Source organism: Giraffa tippelskirchi, chromosome 3 (genome assembly GCF_054371585.1).
Source record: "Giraffa tippelskirchi isolate mGirTip1 chromosome 3, T2T-mGirTip1v1.2.pri, whole genome shotgun sequence".
Lineage (NCBI taxonomy): Eukaryota > Metazoa > Chordata > Mammalia > Artiodactyla > Giraffidae > Giraffa > Giraffa tippelskirchi.
Genome location: NC_137277.1, coordinates 149,093,100 through 149,117,792, shown reverse-complemented (window position 1 = coordinate 149,117,792; position 24,693 = coordinate 149,093,100). Strand labels below are relative to the sequence as shown.

Below are 24,693 nucleotides of genomic sequence, written 5' to 3'. Positions count from 1 at the left end.
ATGACTAAAAAGACTGACTATGCTGAGAATTAACAAAGATCCAGAGGAATTGGAATGCTCATTCACTGTTGGTTAGAATGTAAAATGGTATAATCACTTAGGAAAACAGTTTGACTGTTTCTTGAAAAATTAAATATTAAATATACCATATCATCCAACCATTATACTTCTAGGTATTTTACTCAAAAAGGATGAAAGCATATGTCCACATAAGTACTTATACACAAATGGTCATAGAAACTTTATTTGCAGTAGTCAAAAACTTGCAACAACCAACATACCCATCAACAGGTGAATGGATAAAATGCTAGTATATACATACAATGCAATACTACTCAATAGCAAATAGAAAGGAAGTATTGACACACTCAACAATATGGATGAATCTCAAAAGAATTATGTGGAGTAAAAGCAACCAAAGAATGGTATATATGGTATGCTTCCATTTATATAAATCCTAGAAACTGAAAACCAGTCTATAGTGACAGAAAGCAGATTGATTTGGAAATGAGAGAGATTGGTGTTAGAGACTGGAGGCAGAAGAATCCTTTGGAAAAGATGAAATGTTTTGTCTTGACTGTGGTGAGTTTCATGAGTATAGACATTGTATCAGAACTTACCTAGTAGATCTTGAGTTCTCATCACAAGAAAAAAAAGTAACTATGTGTGCTGACTGATGTTAACTGTGGTAACCATTTTGCAATATGTATCACAACGTTATGTGGTATCTCTTAAACTAATTACAATGTTATATGTCAATTATATCTCCAGAAAACTAGATGCTGCCCCTTCAAGTCATAGCAATATTTAACGTTTCTATACCTGGGTTTGGGTGGACTCCGGGAGCTGGTGATGCACAGGGAGGCCTGGCATGCTGCGGTTCATGGGGTTGCAAAGAGTTGGACACGACTGAGTGACTGAACTGAACTGAATAGAAGAATATTGATGGTTGAATAATTTTATATTCTACCAAACAATTATACATAATTAAAATCTAAGGAAAAGTGAAGTTGATTGCATTAAAATCTTTATAGAAAAATAGCAATATTTAACACTTAAAGATAATTTATCTAATTGTACAATTTAAATAGGTATAATTTATTATAAGCCTTCTTAAAAAGCTTAACAAAGTTAAGTTATATTAACAAAGTTAAGATATATTAATACAAATAAAGTGTTTAAAACAGTGCTGGCACCTGCTAAAAACAAGAACCAAAAAAAGAAAAAAGAACCCACCACCACAACAACAAAACCCCCAAAACCCAAAAAACCCTGACTCATGATCCCTTTACCTACCTACAACTACAGCAAATATTTTGGTGTATATACTTTCATGCATATATAGTAAATATATACTCATATTTTTAATAATAAAATAATACATATAATTCAAATCTACTTTTATGTTATTAGAATCTCCCATGTCATTAAATATTCTAAAAATGATTTTAATACCAGCATGGCATTTCATCATATGGATACCATAATTGACTTACCAAACATGTAGCTTTTAAAATTCAAGTTGTTTTGAATTTTTATAACTAAAATGTACTTTATATAGTATATGCTTATAAGAAATGTTTCTGTTTACCAAAGGACTTAATTCTTTGTCCACATCTATTACTATCGAAGAATGTACAGTCTTAAGGGTAAAATGTCTATTGCTGAATTGCTTCCCAGAAAATTTGTACCAATTTACATGCCAAAGAAATGGTTATTCATTCCTTCATTTATCCTATGTTTATTAAATACCTGCTACATGATGGTCATTATATTAGGTGCTAGGAATATAGTGGTGAGTAGGATGGATATACACCCTGGTCTCAGGAAGCTTAAATTTTAGTGGGGAAGATGGATACTAGCACAAAGTAAAACAAAGAAAAATGAAATAATTTAAAAAGTTAAAAAAAACTTTTCGAAAGGGAGACTCTAATATTCAATCCCCTCTCTCTTTGAACAGTAGATTCTTGCATGAATTAATTGATTTTTCCTCAATTTTGTTTATTTAAAGATATCATAACTTCAAAGAGCCTCTTGATGAAAGTGAAAGAGAAGAGTGAAAAAGATGGCTTAAAACTCAACATTCAGAAAACTAAGATCATGGCATCCGGTCCCATCACTTCATGGCAGATAGATGGGGAAACAATGGAAACAGTGAGAGACTTTATTTTTGGGGGCTCCAAAATCAGTGCAGATGGTGACTGCATCCATTAAATTAGAAGTTGCTTGCTCCTTGGAAGAAAAGCTATGATCAACGTAGACAGCATATTAAAAAGCAGAGACGTTATTACTTTGCTAACAAAGGTCTGTGGAGTCAAAGCTATGGTTTTTTCAGTAGTCATGTATGGATGTAAGAGTTGGACCATAAAGAAAGCTGAGCGTCGAAGAATGATGCTTTTGAACCGTGGTGTTGGAGAAGACTCTTGAGAGTCCCTTGGACTGCAAGGAGATCCAATCAGTCCATCCTAAAGGAAATCAGTCCTCAGTATTCATTGGAAGGACTGATGCTGAAGCTGAAACTCCAATAGTTTGGCTACCTGATATGAAGAACTGACTCATTGGAAAAGATGCTGATGCTGGGAAAGATTGAAGGCAGGAGGAGAAGGGGATGGCAGAGGATGAGATGGTTGGATGGCATCACTGACTCAATGGACATGAGTTTGAGTAAACTCCAGGAGTTGGTGATGGACAGGGAAGGTTGGTGTGCTGCAGTCCATGGGGTTGCAAAGACTTGGACACAACTGAGCAACTGAACTGGTAATTTCAAAAAAAGATTTGAAAAGAAAAAATTTACCTGTTATCCCATCAGCATTATTCCCTTAATTCCCTGCTTCTGCTAAGTCGCTTCAGTCGTGTCCAACTCTGTGCGACCGCATAGACGGCAGCCCACCAGGCTCCACCGTCCCTGGGACTCTCCAGGCAAGAACACTGGAGTGGGTTGCCATTTCCTTCTCCAATGCATGAAAGTGAAAAGTGAAAGTGAAGTCGCAGTCGTGTCTGCGACCCCATGGACTGCAGCCTACCAGGTTCCTCCGTCCATGGGATTTTCCAGGCAAGAATACTAGTAATAGTTTATTTACTCATTTTTCAGTGGTGTCCACACTGCCATGCAGAGGAACTTGGGTTCCTTTCTGCTATTCCCAAATGTTAGGGATGGCATCTACTGTCTCATACGTCAACCTCCAGACTTTGGAGTGGGGACAGAATTGTCAATGTATGAGGTTGCTGAGGAAACTGGAAAGGTTGATTGGGCTGGTACCCGGAATTTATTTTGTCTTGGATAACTAGTAAATATTAATAGAGAGTGGGAGCTGATTTAAGTATTTTTGTGATTAAGAGGAATTCTGTGACGGTTTCTTTCCCTAACTTGGCGGGCTCAGTAAAATCTGTCTCATGGAACGGATTTCACTGCTCTTCACCACTGTTTTGAAATTTGGGACAAAGCACTATATGACCAGCAGAGGGCGCGTTTGTATTGACCAAAAGCTGAGGTTTTACAACTGGTGTGATTTCACGGTTTGGATTAGAATTGAAATCCTGTTGCTGTGATGTGGACCATAGAAGGGTGTTTTGTTTTGTTTTTCTAGTAAAACAACCTTATATTTAGGAAGTGTTGGAATAAACCAAGTCAGTACTTTGACTAATAACCTACAATTTTAACTGTTTTAAAAAAATCTAAAATAGCATAGAAAAACTACTATATAATGATTACCCATGTACTTACTTACCACCTACCTTTGTGAAATCTTAACATTTTGCCATATTTGATGCACATTTTTTTCTGAAGAGATAAAACAATTCAGATATCATCTAAGACTTTATTGTATTACATAAAATCCTATTTCCCTCACTCTCTCCCCAGAGGGGTCACTAAGTCATGTCCAACTCTTTGTGACCCCATAGACTATAGCCCGCCAGGCTCCTCTGTCCATGGGATTATCCTGGCAGGGATACGGGAGTAAGCTGCCATTTCTTTCTCCAGGGGGTCTTCCCAACCCAGGGATTGAACCCCCATCTCCTGTGTTATAGGCAGATTCTTTACCACTGAACCACCATGGAAGCCCTTAAATTTGGTATTTATCAACTGACTGTGTTCAGAACATGCTACCCCCAAAACACTGCACCTTGGCATATTGACTACTTTAAGCTGAAGGAACCGGAGAAAGGGGAGTGCAAATTATCAGACCTGCTACTCATGTAAGAGGTAGGTTCTATTGTTTTGGCCAAAAAGTTTGTTTGGGTTTTTCTGTAAGATGTAATGGAAAAACTCAAACAAACTTTTTGGCCAACTCAATACCTGGAGGAAGGGAGCACCCTTATCTCTGAAGACAGAGGGACTCTGAGAGGAGCGCAAACAAACAAGCCTTGCCCTCTTTCCCCTACTTGATTACCCTTTGCACTTACCCCTTTGTCCTATCACATTTTCCCACAACTTTTCACTCTTCATCAAACCTAGTTAAAAAAATGCTCAGGCTTAACCACTTCTTCGGGTCCTTATTTCTTTATAAAACCTCCTGTGTAACATAAAGCTTATATCAAATAAATTTGTGTGCTTTTCTCTTATTAGTCTGTCTTTGTCATTTTAATTTTCAGGCCCAGCTAGGGCCTCAAAGAGTAGAAGAAAAGTTTTTCCTCTCCTACACAGGTCTCTCCCAGGTGGCTCAGTGGTAGAGTCTGCCTGCCAATGCAGGAGTCACAGGAGACGTGGGTTCGATCCCTGGGTTGGGAAGATCCCCTGGAGGAGGAAATGGCAACCCACTCCAGTATTCTTGCCTAGAGAATCCCAGGGACAGAGGAGCCTGGCAGGCCCCAGTCCATGCGGTGGCAAAGAGTTGGACACACTGATTGCACACACTAACAGTACTTCCAGATATTAACAACCAGTAGAGCTACACTGGGTAGTACTGGTGTATTGACTGCAAGTGAGATCTGGGGACTGATTGACACAGTCCTTATGTTTATTTTTATATCTTTACCACATATAAATGCACCTATAAACAACAGATAATGTTATTTTACATATTAAAACTTTGTATCAATAGTATTATATCACTTATGCAACCTGCTTTATTTTGCTTATCATTTTGTCTTTGAGATTGTTATTGTTGTTTAGTCACTAAGTCATGTTCTACTGTTTTATCACCCCATGGACTGTAGCCTGCCAGGCTCCTCTGTCCATGGTATTTCCTAGGCAAGAATACAGGAATGTATTGTCATTTCCTTCTCCAGGGGATCTTCCCAACCCAGGGATTGAAGCCATGTCTTCTGCTTGGCAGGTGGATTCTTTACTTCTGAGCTACCTGAGAAGTCCACGTTTTTGAGATTAATCCCTATGAATACACATAGTTTCCATTCATTTATTTTAAGTTGCTGTATCTTATTCCATTGTATATGTGCGTGCTAAGTCACTTCAGTTGTGTCTGACTCTGTGTGACCTTATGGACTCTAGCCCACCAGGCTCCTCTGTCCATGGGATTCTCCAGGCAAGATTACTGGAGTGGTTGCCATGCTCTTCTCCAGGGGATTTTCCCAACCCAGGGATCGAACCCATGTCTCTTATGTCTCCTGCATTGCTTTATCATTAGTGCCACCTTGGAAGCCCTGTTCCATTGTATGGGGTTACTTGCTCAGTTGTGTCCAACTCTTTGTGACCCCAGGCTCCTCTGTCCTTGGAATTTTCCAGGCAAGAATACTGGTGTGGGTTGCCATTCCCTTCTCCAGGGGATCTTCCTGACCCAGGGACAGAAGCCCGGTCTCCTGCATTGCAGGCAGATTCTTTACTGTTTGAGCCACAAAGAAGCCCATTCCATTGTATAAACCTACCACAATTTATTTATCCATTTTGCTGTTGATGGCTGTTTTATTTCCAGGTTTTTGTTTTTTTTTGGTGATTACAAACAATGCTGCAATGAACCTTCTTGAGTGAGTAACTGTTTATATGTGAGTTTCTCTAAGGTATATCTAGGAATGGACTTGTTGGGTTGCGGAGTATATGCATCTTCAATTTATTCAGTTCAGTTCAGTTGCTCAGTTGTAACCGACTCTTTGTGACCCCATGGACTGAAGCATGCCAGGCTTCCCTGTCCATCACCAACTCCTGGAGCTTGCTCAAACTCATGTCCATCGAGTTGGTGATGCCATCCAACCATCTCATCCTCTGTCCATCCATTCAATTTATTGGGTATTATTGGGTATTTCCAAATTGCTCCGAGTTTCTAAAACTCCATACCTTTATCAATAATGAGTGTTTAGAGACTGAAAATTGTTTTGCTAATCTGATTTATATGAAATGATATCTCTTTTTGTTTTAATTTGATTTTTCCTGATTAGCAAGTTTGACTAATAAATAAATGGTTATTTATTTAGGTTCCCCCTCCTAAAAAAACAATAAACAAAAAAAACACAACAGCCCATTTTTCAATGGGTTCATTTTCTTTTTCATTCTCTATTAGTAGCAGTTTTTGGTGCATTTGGGGTACTAATACTTTGTTGGTTAAATGCACTACAGATATTGTCTTCTGTATTTGTTTTTTTAACTGTAACATGTCAAAAACTTCAATTCTAATATAGTTGGGTTTGTCAATAATTTTCTTTTTGGTTTGTATTTTGAATCATGTGTAGGAAAATTTTCCCTTTCTTGAATTCATAAAGATATTCTTGTATATTTTCTTCTAAAGTCTTAAGAATTTTGCTTTTCACACTTAGATCCTGAATACATCTGATACTTTGTGAAGTAAGGAATAAAAATTCGATAACCAGTTATCTCAAAATTATATAGTGAATAATAGTTTGTGCTTTCCCCACTGTTTTATAATACTTTTCCACATATCATTTCTATATATGGGTACATTTATTTCTAGATTCTTTATTCTCTCCATCCCTAAGTCAACATCATACAACCTTAAAGTAATTTTTGATATTTGACTGGCAAACTCTTCCTCTTTGCTTTTCTTCAAACTTGTATTGGCTATTTTTGGCCCTTCTTTATAAATTTTGGGATCAACTTCCACCAAAAACCCTACTGGGGAGTTTTAAAAATGAAGTTTCATTGAATTAATAGATACATTTAGGGAGAACTGTCACCTTCAAATCTATGAATATTATATATAGCATTATACAGAATGTTATATTTATTTAGGCCTTTTAGTTAATTTAATAAAATTTATAATTTCTTCCTGAAAGTCTAATACTTTTTTTAGATTTATTGATTTATTGCTAGAATATATATATATGTGCATATTCTATATACATAGGATGTATACAATATTTTATATTATAATTATTATATATGTATATTAATATAAAATACATACATATTATATATGTCTTAAAATTACATTTATCCTGCCTTCCTATATAATCAGTACCACTAGACAACTAAACAGTAGAAGGAAAAAAATTCTGGTAGGAGTTTCCCAAGTAATAAATGAAGAAAGTATGATAGGATTTCAATATTACTATTTCATAACCTCTAATGAATTAATGGATCTGCAGCTGCAAGCATCGTGATGAGCCCGGCAAACATCATGCTTCCCAAGAGAAGAACAAGAACACAATGCCCTCCTCTGTGAAGTCGTCTTGTCAAATGGAAAAACCAAACCTGAATCTGATCAAGTCTCTAGAGCTAAGTACTAATTCACAGAAAATACAGAAGACAGAGAATCATGGAAAACTATACCATGAGAATACAATCAGCAAAATTTAGATTGTGGGAAACTCTACAGGCAAATGACCCAATTTCCTAAAAATAAACTAAATGAGGGAGGGAAAAAAAATAAATGAGGAAAACCTATAAAGCCATGTGTCAACCAAAAAAAGTCATATTAACCAACCACAAACAAAATAAAAAACAATTATAATAATTTGGAGACAGTTAAGATGTTGAAAAAACTGATTGGATATCCAATTATATTAAAGAATAGTTCTAATTTTTAGATACAACAGTGGTATTATGGTTATGTCAAAGAGTCTTTTTTTGTCATTTAGAGATATGCACTCACATGTATATGAGTAAAATGGTATGAGCCTGGAACTGGTTTCAAATACTATGGGAGGGAAGAAGGGATTGGGAATATGGGTGAACAGTATTGGCCAGGAGATGGGTACATGAGACTCACTGTCCTGTCCGTTTTTGTGTATGTTTGAGGTTTTCTATAATAAGAATTATTTTAAAATTATAAATTGTACTTTATTTTGCAAACACTAATTTTTCCCACAATCGATTTTTGTATATTGATCTATAGTTAGGGAAAGATTGAGGGCAGGAGGAGAAGGGGGTGACAGAGGATGAGATGGTTGGATGGCATCATTGACTCAGCGGACATAAGTTTGAGCAAACTCAGAGAGACAGTGAAGGGCAGGGAGGCTTGGTGTGCTGCAGGCCATGGGCTGCAAGGAGTCAGACACAACTTAAGACTGAACAACTATATTTAGTAATCTTGCTGAGTTTTGTTTGTCTTTTGATAGCCTGTCTATAGAGGCCGTCAGATTTTTTACCTAAGTAGTACTATTGCCTGAGAATAATGGCAGTGTTATTTCCTCCTCTCTATCCTCTTGTGTTTCCTTTATTTTGCTTTCTCTACTGTACTGGTGCGATGGTGAAAGAGCAGCAGTGATAGAGGGCGTCCTTATCCTAGTCTTGCCTCTAATGAGGCTGCTTCAGAAGTTCTACCATTCAAGTGTGATGTAAACTACTCTAACAAAATCAGGTATTCCTCTTTCATTCCTAGTTTGATCATTTTAAGTCATGAGTGAGTGAATTTTATAAATTGATTTTTCCTTTTGCATCTATTGAGATGATCCTAAGTACAGACACGGATTTTTGAGTGTTAGACCACTTTTAGTTCCTGGGGTAAACTGAATTCAGTTGTGGTGTGTTTGGATACACATATACCAGGGAGACTGGTCTATAAATTTTCTTTCTTATGCTGTTCTTGTCTCTAGTTTCAACTTCTTTTTGGTTTTGATGAATTTGGGTATCAAGTTAGAAATAAGCTTTACTTCCTGGGAGCTGAAGAGAATTTTCAGGATCAAGGGGCAATAGCTGTATTCTGGGATTCTGGGGGGTTTCCATCCTGGGCTGAGTGGAGTGAGCCAGAAATGGTCTTAAGGATGCATCACTTCCCACCATAGAGGAGAACTTTGAAATCCTTTCCAGAAGGAAAAGTAAAGGAGTGATAGAGTGTGTAGGTCATCTAGGCTGCTAAGAGCTAGCAGACTATGCTGAACCCAGTGCTAGGGCTCCAGACAGCAGAGCCTGGCAGTGTAGGCAGACTGTGCAGACCAAGGCAGAGCAATTCTGGGAGTGAGGAGCCGAGACCCACATTGTGAGGCCACCCTTTTGCATTGGGTACCACCTTCCAGGCTATGGATGCTGGCACAGGAGCAGTGCCTCACCTCCTGGGCACATCCTTCTGGTCTCCCTATTTTGTCCCCAGCTTTAAGAGAAACTTTGCATCACTGGCTGCTTCACTGCTTGGCACAGATTGGGTAGTCATTATTCTTGTTCCTTTTGGAGCTGTTTATTCCTGGAGTCAGGAACTGCTCCTGAGGAAACACCTTCAAAACCAAACTAAATTGATCTAAACTAAATGAAACACCCAGGGACACTGAGTTGAGACAGACTCGGGTTACCTCAGTTTTCATTATTAGCCATGGTTTTGCATGATTCTCTTGGCTTTTAGTCCTCAAGTTCCTTTACCTACAATAGAGATTCTAAATAATCTCCAAGTTTCATGCTGGCTTAAAAAAAAAAATGCTGCCATAATTTTTGGTGTTTCTCCGACCTTGTAATTATTTCCTAATCAGAAACACATGGATGGCTTTCACCGCTTTTAAAGAGCCAGGGGCTTGGAGTATAGAACCTGGGTTCACGGCTCAGCTCCTTCACTTACCAGCTGTGTGACCATTGGCTAGTTTGCCTCATTTGCCTCCTCTGTGAAACAGGGATAAAGCACCTTATCTCAAACGGTGCTTTATGGTGAGGATATGGTGAGGATAAAATGAGATGAAAGTACCAAAAGAAAAAAAAAAGCAGCTTGTAAAGTGATCTGCTTCAGAGGAAGTGTCAAACATTCCTTCCCTTTTCTATACCCAAGTGACGATGTTCCGAAAGCTAGCCAAAAGATAAACTTTATAAATGGCAAAGTTTATACTGTTTGGCTGGCACGTCAGGGTGTTGCTCATTTGCCTGCCTCCCACCTTCTTCCTAGAGTCTAAGTCGGCCTGTTGGGCAGATTTTGAGACCGTCTGGCTCTGAGGGTGTTCATCCAGGCCTGGGATCTGCAGGAGGTCCCGGCAGGGAGAGACATCACACACCATCGCTGGGAGAAGACAAAGCCGACACAGGAGGCCCAGGAGGCCCGGAGCACGGACCCTCAGGCGCCAGCCGAGCCTGCAGTCCTGGCCTCGCTGCAAGGAGGTCAGGAATGACAGGTGGGGATGGCCTCGTGCTGGCGGCGCTGGAGGTCCTGGAGCCGCCGGTGGGCGGCGGGGCGGGGACCAGAGAAGCCACCACCCACTGGGAGGCAGAGACAGCCGCTGCTGGGCCCTTCTGGCCTCTCCTCCCTCTCCCCAATTTGCCACACTCTTTTTTTTCTCTTGGATAACCTGCCTGAAGATTCTCTTCGTTCTGATTTCTCCTGGGTGTGTGTGTGAAGCATTTCTTCTCCATTTCCCTTTGACCTTTCCGCTTTCTCCCCCCAACCTGCCAGCACTCAGGGTCTGCAAACGTTCCTTTTGGTAACTGTTAACAACCAGGAGAATTGATCTCTACAGATGGAGTCTGCAGCCTTGCCTCTGCCCAGCTCTGTGAGCAAGGACATGTTTCTTAACCTCGCTGTGCCTCAGTTTTCCCATCTGGCAAAATGAAAATAATAAGAGCTCCTTCTTTACAGGAATGTTATAACAATTAAATGAAGCAGTTTGCAGAAAATGCTTAGTCTGATGCCTGGCACACAGTGAGGGTGAACTGCTGCCCCTGTCTCACTGGCTTCATTGCAAATGGGTGAATGCACTCTGGGTTCAGTAAACTCCTTCCAGCATGTCTGGCATCACCTCCTCCAGGCAGCCCTCCCTGACTTTTCCCTGCCTCTCCCATGTTGGTCTGCATCAGTTGTCCTTCCTGTGCTCTCTTGGAGTGCTAAATACATTGAAGACACAGATGGTTTGAACCATGCTTATACCTGTCTGGCTCCTCTATCAGAGTGGGTATTCCATAAAGAATGTGTCTTATCCAGTCATGGAGGGCATGGCAATTAGCAGGGGATCAGCAAATGGTTGCTAAGTAAATGAAGGAAATTCCCATTTGTGTAGTGAGTGCTTGAAGACTCAAGAAGGCCCAAATCTGGGGTCTGAACTCTGGAGCTTCTTGGTGGTAATACTGAGACTTCCACTCTTGGCCTTAACAGAAACAATCCCAAGATCACCAAGTCATAGGAAATGAGCAGTAGAGATTGAAAGGTCAGCCTTGTTATTTCCTGATGAGGGAGGAAGTCAAAGCCTGGAAGCCAGCAGGTTCCTGGCTGCCTCCCACTGGTACAGGAGGACCGTGGTGAAGCCAGTATTCTCATTCTTGACCCGCTGGGCTCTCACTCACCGGCTGCTGTGGCTGAGCCTGGGCTCCTTGTGCAGCACAGGAGCTGCTGGTCTCCTCCCAGACTCTCTTGGTCAGGGCCCACCCAAGGTTGACTGGGCGGCAGAGCTTTATGTGTTGAATGGCAGTTGGCTTTCCCCGGGAGTGGGTGTGGTGGAAAGAGCTCGCGAAGGAGGTCCAGCCCCAGTGCTGGCTCTGCTGCTTATCACTTATCACCAGCCCTGGTGACTCACAGATGCAGAGAGGGTGAGGGTGGGACACGGCTGAGCCTGAGAGATTATCCAGCCCCCCTCCTTGGTTTAAGGGAAAGGAACCTACAGCCCAGGGAAGTGATCTTCTCTAGGCCCTGGGGCCTAATCAAAGGCAGAATTGGTAACTGAACCCATATCTTTCGAATCTGAAACTCAGTGTCCTCCATGAGGCTATTCCAGGGTTTCTGAAATAATAATGGGCACATGAAGCGCTTGAAGATCCTGTTAAGGCACAGGTAGGCCTGGGTGGAGACCCCAGATTCTGCCTAGATTTCTAACAAGTCCCAGGTGGATTTTAATCCTAAAGGAAATCAACCCTGAATGTTCATTGGAAGGACTGATGCTGAAACTAAAGTTCCAATAATTTGGCCACCTGATTCAAAGATCCGACTCATTAGAAAAGACCCTGATGCTGGGGAAGATTGAAGGCAGGAGGAGAAGGGGACGACAGAGGATGATATAGTTGGATGGCATCACTGACTCAATGGACATGAGTTTGAGCAAGCTCCGGGAGATGGTGAAGGACAGGGAAGCCTGTTGTGCTACAGTTCATGGGATCGCAAAGAGTCGGACAGGACTAAGCAGCTGAACAACAGCAAAGTCTGGGAGGAGACCCCAAATTCTGCCCAGATTTCAAACAAGTCCCAGGTTCTAGCTAGAAAGGGTCTAGGCCAGTGAGTCTCACAAAAACCAGGGCTAGACAGGCCAGCTCTACTATGATGTAACTACTTAGTGCACTAGCCATTAGTTAGACCAGACTGTTGGGTTAATGAAGGCATGCCAGCTATAGGGCATGCCTATAGCTTCACACAGAAGCCAGTGGGGCCAGGTCCTCCTCACTGGCTCCTCCTTATTGGTCACCCCTATTGGCTGCTTCTGTGTCTTCAGTGCAGATGCAGGTCCTGACTGGTGGCTATGGGTATGTAAGTGCAGTCCTTCTGGGGGACTTGGACCTTACTAACCCCTGCAGACACTGTTTCTTCACAGCAAGTATGCCAAGCCCAAAGTTGACTCTTCCCTGTAAGCTCTTAAGGGTAGGAACCTTGGTTTCTCATCTTTGAATCTCCTGAATGCTCAGGCACTCATTCCTCCATTCACTGGACTGATTAATCTATGGAACATCTGCTAGGCCTGGCTAAATAATGCACAGCCTTGCCTTCAAGAAACATACCTAACATGTGGGCTATAAAGTGGTACTTAGTGGTTGCCCAGTAAGTATGTCGGAGAAGGAAATGGCAACCCACTCCAGTGTTCTTGCCTGGAGAATCCCAGGGACAGAGGAGCCTGGTAGGCTGCCGTCTGTGGGGTCACGCAGAGTTGGACACGACTGAAGCGACTTAGCAGCAACAGCAGCAGCAATAAGTATGTGTGAAATTGGATTAGACTTCAGTGGTCTGGGGGAAGTGGCAGCGTCATCAAATGATAGAGAGGGCGATGGAGAGCAGCTGGTGTTGGCCGCTCCCTAATAAGGGGCTCATTTTCAAAGAAGGGAGTCTGGCTCCTTCGGCAGTTCCTACCGGGGTTGGTGGAAATGAGAGCACTGTAGCCTCACTGAAGTCTCTGCGCTTTTGAAAGTTATCAGGCAAATTCTCAAATGCATCATAATTTTTAGCTTTCCCTTTGACGCTGTAAAGACCAATGGGAAACAGGGATAACCAAGCTCCTCTTCTCAGGCCAGTAACAGAGGAGGTGGCTAAAACATGAATGGTGTCTGCACCAGAGAGAGAAATGGAATTTCCCTGGTGATCCAGGGACTGGGATTCTGAGATTCTAAAGCAGGGGGCATGGGTTCAATCCCTAGTTGGGGAACTAGGATTCCACATGCCATGTGGCACGGCCAAAAAAAAAAAAAAAAAGGAAGAGAGAAATGGCCTGCCATGGTGACTCTGAGTCCACGAGGTAGGGAAGTGGTAGCATCTGCCAGACAGAGCCATCTACCCACGTGGGCAGAGATGCTAAGTCCCACCTAATGTCCATTCTGCCCTGTGTTTGGGTGGCAGACCCCCTCACATTTTAGCTTGACACATGAACACACGGCAAGATATTTCATCCTCCAACCTCACTTGTAGCCAGGTAGTTCAGTCGCTCAGTCGCGTCTGACTCTTTGCGACCCCATGAATCGCAGCACGCTAGGCCTCCCTGTCCATCACCAACTCCCAGAGCTTACCCAAATCCATGTCTATTGAGTCGGTGATGCCATCCAACCATCTCATCCTCTGTCGTCCCCTTCTCCTCCTGCCCCCTATCCTTCTCAGCATCAGGGTCCTATCCAATGAGTCAACTCTTCACATGAGGTGGCCAAAGTATTGGAGTTTCAGCTTCAACATCAGTCCTTCCAGTGAACACCCAGGACTGATCTTTAGGATGGATTGGTTGGATCTCCTTGAACTCCAAGGGACTCTCAAGAGTCTTCTCCAACACCATAGTTCAAAAGCATCAATTCTTCGGTGCTCAGCTTTCTTCACCGTCCAACTCTCACATCCATACGTGACCACTGGAAAAAAACCATAGCCTTGACTAGACAGACCTTTGTTGGCAAAGTAATGTCTCTGCTTTTAAATATGCTATCTAGTTTGGTCATAACCTTCCTTCCAAGGAGTAAGCATCTTTTAATTTCATGGCTGCAATCACCATCAGCAGTGATTTTGGAGCCCCAAAAAACAAAGTCTGACACTGTTTCCACTGTTTCCCCATCTATTTCCCGTGAAGTGATGGGACCAGATGCCATGATGTTAGTTTTCCGAACGTTGAGCTTCAAGCCAACTTTTTCACTCTCTTCTTTCACCCTCATCAAGAGGCTCTTTAGTTCTTCTTTGCTTTCTACCATAAGGGTGGTGTCGTCTGCATATCTGAGGTTATTGATATTTCTCCCGGCAATCTTGATTCCAGCTTGTATTTCTTCCAGCCCAGTGTTTCTCATGATGTACTCTGCATATAAGTTAAATAAGCAAGGTGCCAATATACAGCCTTGATGTACTCCTTTTCCCATTTGGAACCAGTCTGTTGTTCCATGTCCAGTTCTAACTGTTGCTTCCTGACCTGCATACAGGTTTCTCAAGAGACGGGTCAGGTGGTCTGCTATTCCCATCTCTTTCAGAATTTTCCACAGTTTATTGTGATCCACACAGTCAAAGGCTTTGGCATAGTCAATAAAGCAGAAATAGATGTTTTTCTGGAACTCTTTTGCTTTTTTGATGATCCAGCAGATGTTGGCAATTTGATCTCTGGTTCCTCTGCCTTTTCTAAAACCAGCTTGAACATCTGGAAGTTCACGGTTCATGTATTGCTGAAGCCTGGCTTGGAGAATTTTGAGCATTACTTACTAGCCAGGTAAGCCAGCGGAATATGAGCAGAGGTGGAAGAGGTGCGATTCCTAAATTAGGCTCTTACAAGGCAGCTGGGCCTTTCCCTCCCTTGTCCTGCAGGGTGAGGGGGAAGCTGAGCCAGGTCTGATCAGGCAGACAGGGGTGACAGCAAATGGAGTGCCAGAGAGAGGATAAGAAGGAGCCTGGGTCCCTGGACAGCCAGGTGGAGTGGAGCTGTCCCACCCCCCGCCTGCCAGCTCGGACCCTTCCCCGAAAAAGAAATAAACCTTCCCTCTTGTTTGAAGTCACTTTATTTTGGTCTTTGTTAGAAGCAACATCCTAACTACTGCACGTCTGTCTCTTGCATGACAGAGCAATGATGCTCTGAGCCTTTTTTCCTGGTAGAATAGAAATGGTTGGCCTCTAAGGCTTTCTGCCAGATCTGCCTTTTGTCTCCTACCCTGTGTTGTTTCAGGCTAGTCACTGGGGAACCCCTGCACTCATGCAGGGCTCTCCAGATCTTTCAAAGCTCCTGAGACTATTTTAAGGTCTGCCACATTCCCAGGGGTTCTGCCACTACTGCAACATGACCTCATTCAGACTGGGTCTGCTACCTGGCCCTGGACCTCAGCAGAAGAAGGACTCTCACAGAGGACTCAGTCAGTCCCTGAGAGCCAGTAACCCCACCCTGCCTCCCTGCAAATGAGACAGATTTGGAAAGTAAGTAAATCATTATGTTACATCATGTTAAACTGCGAACAAGTCTTTCCTGATAGGGCTACTAAAATAAGGTATATAAAAAGTAGACTAGTGTCTAACCTTCAGTGAGTACTCACTGTGTGCTGGGCATTCTTGCAAGCACACTATATGTATTAACTCCTGTATGTCACAACCACCCCACAAGAGAAGTACTATTAGTATCCCCGTTTTACAGATGAAGAGAAAAGATACCCAGAGAAGGTTAGTAACTTACTCAAGGCTGCACAGTTAGTAAGTGGTGGAACCAGGATTTGAACCCATGGACTCAGATTTGATAATTGGTGCTCTTTTTTCTTTTGGCTGTACTGTGAGACTTGCAGGATCCTAGTTCCCTGACCAGGAATTGAACACAGGCCCATGGCCCAAGGTCCCAACCGCTGGACCACCAGGGAATTCCCAATAATAGATGCTCTTGATCATTGTGACGCTGCCTAAACAGAGCCCTCCAATGTTCATACTCCCATTATGTCCAAAAGAACAGATTAAACTGAGTCACTGTTAAATTCAGAGAGAGAAATCCTCGAAGCAAGGCCCAAGATTGTGGTTCTCAAAGTGTAGTCCCTGGACCGCTAGCCTCAGAATCACTGAGGAACTTGATAAAATTGTAAATGCTATGATCTTGGCCCATATCTAGTGAGTCAGAAACTCTGGAGGCCCAGACATCTTTATTTTTACAAGTCTTCCAGGTGGTTCTGAGGCACACTGAAGTTTGAGAGCAGTTGGCCTAGGAAATAAACAAGAATTGAAAGAAGAATGGAAATTTTGGACTTCCCTGGTGGTCCAGTGGATAAGAATCTTCCTGCCTATGTAGGGGAAACGGATTCGATCCCTGGTCTGGGAAGATTCCACATGCAGAGGAGCGACTAAACCCATGCACCACAACCTCTGAGCCCACGTGCTGCAATTACTGAAACCTGTATGCTCTAGGGCCCGAAAGTCACAATTATTGAGTCCCTCTGCTACAACTACTAAAGGTCTTGCTAAGCTACAAGAGAAGGCACCACAATGAGAAGCCTGTGTACCGTAACTAGAGAAAGTCCACACACAGTGAAGGCCCAGTACGGCCAAAAAGAAAAAAAAAGAATGGAAATTTTATTCTTTCCTTGGACTTTGGGGGTGAGAAAGAGAGGTAGAAAGAAAAGTTTCATATTTAAAATAAGAGCTGTTTCCCAAGGCCTCTCTGATTTGGGGGCTGCTGATTTGACCTGTCTTGTGAAAACTTGCATGCTGTGTTCTAAGCAAGTCCAAGACTCAGGGTATTCTCACTGGTTGTGGCCCTGGCTCGTTGCTTATAGTTAATCTTGCAGCTCACTACTTAATTTAGAGGAGGAAAAAAATCCTGACAATTAGTTGTAAGACCTATGAGGGGAAAACTGATCCTTAAATAGTTAAAAAAAATTCCTTGGCACTCCCTCCTTTTTTTCCCTTCAAAGATTTGAAATCCTTTTTGAACATTAGCATTTATCATTCGGGACAGGCAAATGCTTTCTTTAATTTTCTGTGGTGATATTTCACTGGGTTAAAGACTGTCTGAGTAACCTTTATGGAACTCAGCCGGGGCCTGTCCCTCCCAGGAAATCTGTTTTGACTGACTTGGTCATTGCTTAGATTTGGCCATGTTCTGTGCTGCGTAAAACCTCCACTGCACTTGGCCAAGACCTTGGAGCCTCATCAGTGTTCACGATCTGGATATACAATTTACGATATGGAAGATCTGAAGACCGGAACACATTTCCCTGGCTATTGTTACTCAGCTTTTAAAATGGAGATGGCAGGAGACCTAGGTCAGCAGAAACCTTGCTTAAAAGTTTGACTGAACAAAGGGATCAGGCTACTGTAATATTTTATTGTCTGATATTCAGAAGCAATGAAATTTTTAAAAATGAGTATAAAAATTATAATGAATATTAAAATTAATTTTGGGAGGGGAGTGTCATTTGAAAAAAATAGCAAAAGATATTAGCTAGAAAAAGATCAAGTTAGGGTGCAACCCCCAAATCCATGACTTGCACTTTTATCTCCAGTGAGCTCTATGGTCTCTCTCACCCTATGGGGGTCCAGACAGGATAGAAAGAATCATGCTGTCATTTCACAGAGTGGTAAAATGTGGCTGTGAGAGGGTATATGGTTATTCACTGAGATATCTAAATTGAGATTCATATTCATTAAAGGGCTATGGTACATGGATTACTTCATTTATCCCTCATGCAAACTTATGAGGGCAGGGTAGTACTGTTTTTTTTATTCCCCTGACAATTTTTCCGTCAAGCCATGCAGCATGTGGGATCTTAGTTCTTGGACCAGAGATCAAACCCGTGCCCCCTGCAGTGGGAGCTAGGAGTCTTAACCACTGGACCACCAGGGAAGTCCAAGGGCAGTCCTGTTTTCATCTCTGAAAACAGGATACTGTGGTGGGGAGGTTAAGGCAGAGGTAGTCCATCTCCAGAGCCCAGGCTCTCCACTCATCTGCTCAGATCTGCTGCTGACCGGCTATCCAGAGAACCTTATGTGACTTACAGAAAGGTGCTCCAGTAGAAGGACCAAGTAGGGAAAGAGCCTCTCCTGGGTGGATGCACCCAGGGTGGAGGGCCTGGGAACAGAGCACAGGCGGGATTTCAGCCCCCTCTGGCTCCCTCTGGGGATTCCCTGGTGGCTCAGACGGTAAAGCGTCTACCAGCAATGCGGGAGACCCAGGTTCGATCCCTGAGTTGGGAAGATCCCCTGGAGAAGGAGATGGCAACCCACTCCAGTACTCTTGCCTAGAAAATTCCATGGATGGAGGAGCCTGATGGGCTACAGTCCATGGAGTCGCAAAGAGTCGGACACGACTGAGCGACTTCACTTTCACCTTCTGGCTCCCTCTGCTGGACGCTTTTATACAGCAATCCACAAAAGCAATTCTGTCTGGCAGACCCTGCATCCACTCCTTGAGAATGCAAGTGTTTCTCACACATCTGTTTCCACTCCTGCAAGAAGCAATGAGGATAAAGACCACCTCTGTGGACCTCAGCCTAGCTAACTGAAGCATCCTGTAGCAAGCCCAGGTGCTCCCCACCAGAGAAGAGCTTCGAGTTCAGGGTATCAGAATATGAGCTATGTCCCAAAGCCTAGTTCTGGGCCCAATCTTTCCCAGAGTCATCATCATTATCAAATGCAGCATAGTTTTTGGAGGAAGTCACACTCAAACAGCTCTGGTCACCCAGAGCTGTGGGTGTCAGGGGCTGGGTCTCCAAAGATGCTGGTCTCCCTTTGTTGTAAGGTCGTCCCTCCAGACAGGGAATCTCAGGTCCCTCACCTGCATACCCAAGTGCTGGGGAAAACAGGAGAAGCCAGAGACAGACGTGCATGTGGGGGCTTTTTGTAATGCCCCAAAGTCTCCACTGCTTTCCATCAATCTGCAGCCACTGGCAGGAAATAAATCTCTCAAGTCCAAGGACATAAAAGCCTGTCATTATCAGTTGGCTTGTGATGCATTAAGAGTGCATCAGAGTCTATACTCTGACTTCCAACCCATGACCTGACAGGAAATGCAACAGTCATTCCTCATTAATGTCTTTGAACAATGCACGGTTCATCCCACAATTATCGTAATCAGATATGATACAACCCAACCCAACTGTCTCTACCTTGAGCGTCTGGATGATTTTCTCTGAGGAGTTCCCCGGCTTTTTCATTATCGTCCATCTCTTCCCCACTTGCCTGTTAGGTAACAACAACAAAAGATACGTGAGACACAATAAATGCAAGCACTCCTAGGGTCCATGCCCTTTGCTACAAGGGAAGCCAATGTTCTCAGTGGTCTCTTCTCCTCCTTTGTCAGTTTAACTTAAGTGTCCAAGAAGTCTGCTGCCAGGGTGAATGGCCCTGAAGAGCCAGGTGGGCTTAGCAGTGACCTTGAGCACTGTCTTCATCCGTCATCCTCTGGGGAAGGCTTGTCTACCTGTCCAAGCTGTGCTCCATGCCTGGCATGCTTGGGGAAAAGAATGTCGCTGGCAAAGATCAACTGACAGAAGGCAGCGAGGTACTGGCAGGGACTTGAGGGGGTTCCAGTGTGACCACTGCTGAGATGGGGCAAAGTGGAAAGGTTGGGGAGAAGTCAGACTCTCAGTACCTTGGTCTTTACCTTGAAAACAGATGGAAGGCAGTGAGGGATTGAAGTGGGGGAGCAAAAGGGTCAGGCTTGAAGGGTTTCCAGGATAACCATGGATTGGATTTCTTATCACATGAAACCCTTTCTTCTTTCTCTGAGTGATACAAGCTGCAGAAATCTCTATAATGATGGTCCTCAACACTGGCTGCATCTTAGAATTATCTGTGAAACTTACAAAAAATATTCCTAGGCAGTTGTTGTTGTTCAGTCTCCAAGTTGTGTCTGACTCTGCAACCCCATGGACTGCAACATGCCAGGCTTCCCTGTCCCTTACCATCTCCCAGAGTTTGCCCAAGTTCATGTCTATTGAATTGGTGATGCCATTCAAACATCTCATCCTCTGCCATCCTCTTCTCTTTTGCCTTTAATCTGTCCCAGCATCAGGGTCTTTTCCAATGATTTGGCTCTTCACAGAAGGTGGCCAAAGTATTGGAGTTTCAGTTTCAGCATCAGTCCTTCCAATGAATATTCAGGACTGATTTCCTTTAGGAGTGAAGATTCCTAGGCCCTAACCTCAAACGTTAAAATCAGACTTTCTGGAGCTGGGGTATCTTTAAGGCTTCTTGGGTGATTCCAATATGCAGCCAGGATTGAGAACCATGGGTCTTCTCTAGAGGGCAGGAAGAGCAGTTCTTGAGTTGCCAAGGACACGTGGCAGGTAGAGTCAGTGACTCAAATAAAGCCCCCAGTGTTCTATAAGGCCAGCTCTTGGCCTTTGTCACCTGAATCTGCTTAATACCCAGCTTCACTTCAGCCATGGAGAAGGAATCTGAAGGCCCTAGAAGCCTCCCCCGGAACTCAAGTTCCTCACCCTTTAGCTGACAGTCAGTTTTCCACTTTATCATCAAATACCTAAGCTGCTTTGAGAAGAGACAATTATCGGCTAATTTGTTTTGACATTCTCTGCTTGCTTGGTGGCTTTTTACCCTGTGTGCTGCTCACCTGTGAGCTTAGTGTTTGTGGCTGCTAAGATATTCTGACTAAGAGAACCTACAGCAGGTAAGTAAATTTCCCTCTTTTGCATGTGTCCTTTTGGAGACAAAGCAGATTTGGCCTGATGCAGTAAAAAAAAAAAAAAAAAAAATTCATCCCTGAGTAAATGGAAAGGTTTTAAAAAAAAAACGATTGCAGGAAAAACCTGCCTCGGTCTAGTAAACTGCTAAGTTAGAAGACTAGAAAAGAGATAAATTTTTTAAAATCCTGTTTATAAATCCTTTTAGTCTAACAGGAAATTGGATTAAAAGGGAAAAACAAGCTTCCTCTTTTGGAATAATTTCAAAGCCCAGAAGAATAAACCTTCAGTCTTAACAACAAGCAGCTATGAGCCTTCAGGGGCAAGAAATACTCTTCTCCTTTCACAGATGGAGAGATGGAGACAGAATTGGGGATTTGGAAAGAATTTTCTGATGAGTCCCTGTTAGAAAAATAAATAGTTTTAATTTGAAATTCTGGGGGATTCCCTGGTGGTCCAGTGGTTAGGACTTCCTGCTTCTATTGCCAAGAGTGTGGGCTCAATCCTTGGTCTGGGAACTGAGACCCCACAAGCCATGTGGTGTGGCCTTAAGAAAAAAAATTCTGCCTGTTGCTTAGAAAGATGTCAAAAACCTATCATTTTTTTACATATATGAACACACATGTGAAAAGACACATCTGAGGTCATTCATTGCAAACATTACATGTCTCATCAATTGGGGATGTATTAAGTAAATCATGGTAATTTATACAATGGAATACAGTGCAACCATTAAAAAGCATCTCTTAATGAATTGAAGTAGAACTCCAAGATACATTAAGTAAAAAAAAAGTAAGACTGTAAGCAATGTGTATAATCCGTAATCTGCTAAGTCACTTCAGTAGTAACCGACTCTTTGCGACCCTATGGATCAGGCTCCTCTGTCCATGGGATTCTCTTGACAAGAATACTGGAGTGGGTTGCCATTTCCTCCTGCAGTATAATATGTGAAAACATATATAAAATATGTCTCTACCCCAGGAAGGGTACACAGAAAACTAGCCAATAGTGGTGTCCGATGGGGAGGGAGCCCAGCTGGGAGATATACCCTTTTACAGTTAAATATTTTAAACCTTCTGAATATATTTTGAATTCAAGATTTGAACTGAAAAAACTAAAACTAAATAAAATGCTGTCGCTTTTAATGAGTTACAAAGGCAATGATCGAAACACAGGCAATAATACTCGGTGAGTGAGCCAAACAAACCAAAGGACAGAAAATTCAGATTCCAGCTCAATTATTCTGGCCAAGTCATTCGCTCTTCATCTGTTCATTCAGCTTATGACTATATATTGAGTGTCTGTTGTGTGCAAGGGACTGTGCTGGGCGCTGAGGGCACCGAGCTGAAAAATCTGTGAGAAGCTCAGTAACTTGTTTCTCAGCGGAGAAACAAGAAATCTCACCGTTGCCATGCAGTGTGATAAATGTAGTGATATGACAGGTTTCTGCAGGACCTCAGGGGAGGTGAAGCTAAATTAGGCTGGAGAGGTTTGTTTACCAGTGAACGTGGTGCTAAGTCCTGTGGGGAAGGGGAGGCGGGCAGTTCCCGCAGAGCAAGGAGGCTGTGCTGGCGCCGGGGGGTGGTCGGCGTGGTTTCAGTGCCCAGACAGTGGGGATCAGACTCTGGCCAGCCAGATCTTGCATATTGCAGTCTGGAGTTTTTAAAAATATTTTTCATTTGCTCTATTTTTCTATTTATAAAAGAAATACATTTTTTGATGCCAGGATTTAACCGGAAGGCCAATGGGGACGTGGTAGGAAATTTCAAGCAAACCAGTGGCATGACTGAGCTGTATTTAGAAACAGTGCTGGCAACAGTGTGGTATTCTAGGGCTGGGGAGGGGTGTGGGTGAGTGGGGATGGTAACAAACACTTGGTAAACACAAACTGCAGCGCTAAAACAAGACAAGAGAGACAGTTGTCCGAGGGGTTGGGGCGCAGGCCCTGGACTCAGACCTTCTGCACTGAAGCTCGGGTCCTACATCTCAGGCCTTACAGATCGTGTGCGGTATTTACTTCCTGAGCCTCAGTTTCTGCAACAGACAGGGGCTGGGCCAGGTGTCCTGAAGGTCTCAGGTGTTCTTGGAGAACCTTCCACTGGCCTTGCCCTCTCCCCTCACACCCAGCCCTCTATCTGAGCATGGTACTTCTAGGCCCATGGCAGGCTTTGGGAAAGAACTGCAGGGCAGATGTGGGGGCAGGAGCCAGAGGTGGGGCTCCGGTTGGCCTCGTGCTGTATGATCACGGCCTCTCCATCTGTGAGATGGGAGTAATGATACATTTTGTAGAGAGTTCTTGAAAAGCTAAATTAGGAAAATATATTTGGAAATTCTTTGTAACATATCATTTAACACATGCATCTACATGACCAATTTCAATGCCTTAATGATGCTGGAAGGAAATCAGGGTCTCATTTGTGAGTTTCAACTGCAAGGTCGTACAACTTTTCTCATAAAGCAAATGGATTTATGAAAATCATAAGGTATCTTACATTATTAAGATGAAAGTATTAAATCTCTGTTCCTCTTCCAGGTACTGAAAGCCTGAACAAGGATATACAATTAGATTCTTCTCAGGGACAACACAGATAAACCTCATCAATAACAGGAATTGTGGGTTTGGTGGCTTTGAAAACTACCTCCCTCCCGCCAGTTACATCACCCTTTGGTTCGCTTATCTCACCAATCCTCAGTCTCCTCATCTGCACAGTGGTGATCCATACACTTACCAGGAAGGGGGTGGGGGAAATTAAATAAGGTTTAATATGTGGGAGGCCTGCTCTTAGCAGGGATCAGTGAATATTTCTTTCTTTCTCCTCTGTGAATCGAATCCTTTATAGATGTGAACACTCTTTGAAAATTATTATTTCATCTAAGTCTCACCTCACCATTGAGAGGTAGGTAGGGAGGTTCCAGTATTATTATTTCCATCTTACTGAAGAGGCAGCTGAAGAGGAGTCCCACAGGTGTGACAAGGTTGCTCAGAGTCCGAGAAGACCCAGGGCTTCCCAACTCCTGGTCAGATACTTTAATCTTGATAACAGTCCACTTAATTTGGGCTTCTTTTTTGGGGGGAACTGTCACAGACTCAATGCCCTGAATATTCTTGCTGGCAAAATTATCTTCAAGTGTCCTGGGGTCATCGTATCTGGAAGCCAGCTCGGGATTCATCTGCAACTTGCCTGCTGGTGGTCAACAAAGCAGGTTTCAATGACTCTGGGCACTGGAACTTCCCTCCTCAGGACAACGTCTCGAGCCCAGCATTGTTTTGCTGTTACTTCTCCTCACTGAAATCCATGTTGTCTCCTCCCCACATGACCACAGGGTTCAGGGTAGTGACAGCCAGACTCTTCTTGGCGGGATGTACCCACACCTGCCTGCGTAAGTAACACCCAAGTAACACCTGACTCCCAACCGAGGACAGGGTGTTGACAACTCAGGGTACCCCATTTCAGGCAGGTCCCTCTGTCAGGATTCAAGGGCACCAAGCGATGACTGCCTGTGTGATGGCTGTGAGGTGGAGGCTTATTTCTCAGCCTTCATATCTTCTGGGCGTAACGTACATACCCTTTGATGTCAATGTCGAGTATAAGCATATTCAATTCTGTATCTAGCATTAATTG

General features: G+C 43.1%; 1 protein-coding gene across 1 annotated transcript in view; it reads right to left on the bottom strand.

The window, feature by feature from the left end:
- Positions 1-24,693, bottom strand: part of KIAA2012 (KIAA2012 ortholog) — a 120,365-nt gene that overhangs the window by 18,564 nt on the left and 77,108 nt on the right. Inside the window, 1 exon segment of the mRNA XM_081581929.1 lies at positions 19,535-19,607. Coding sequence (XP_081438055.1) covers positions 19,535-19,607 — 73 coding nt within the window.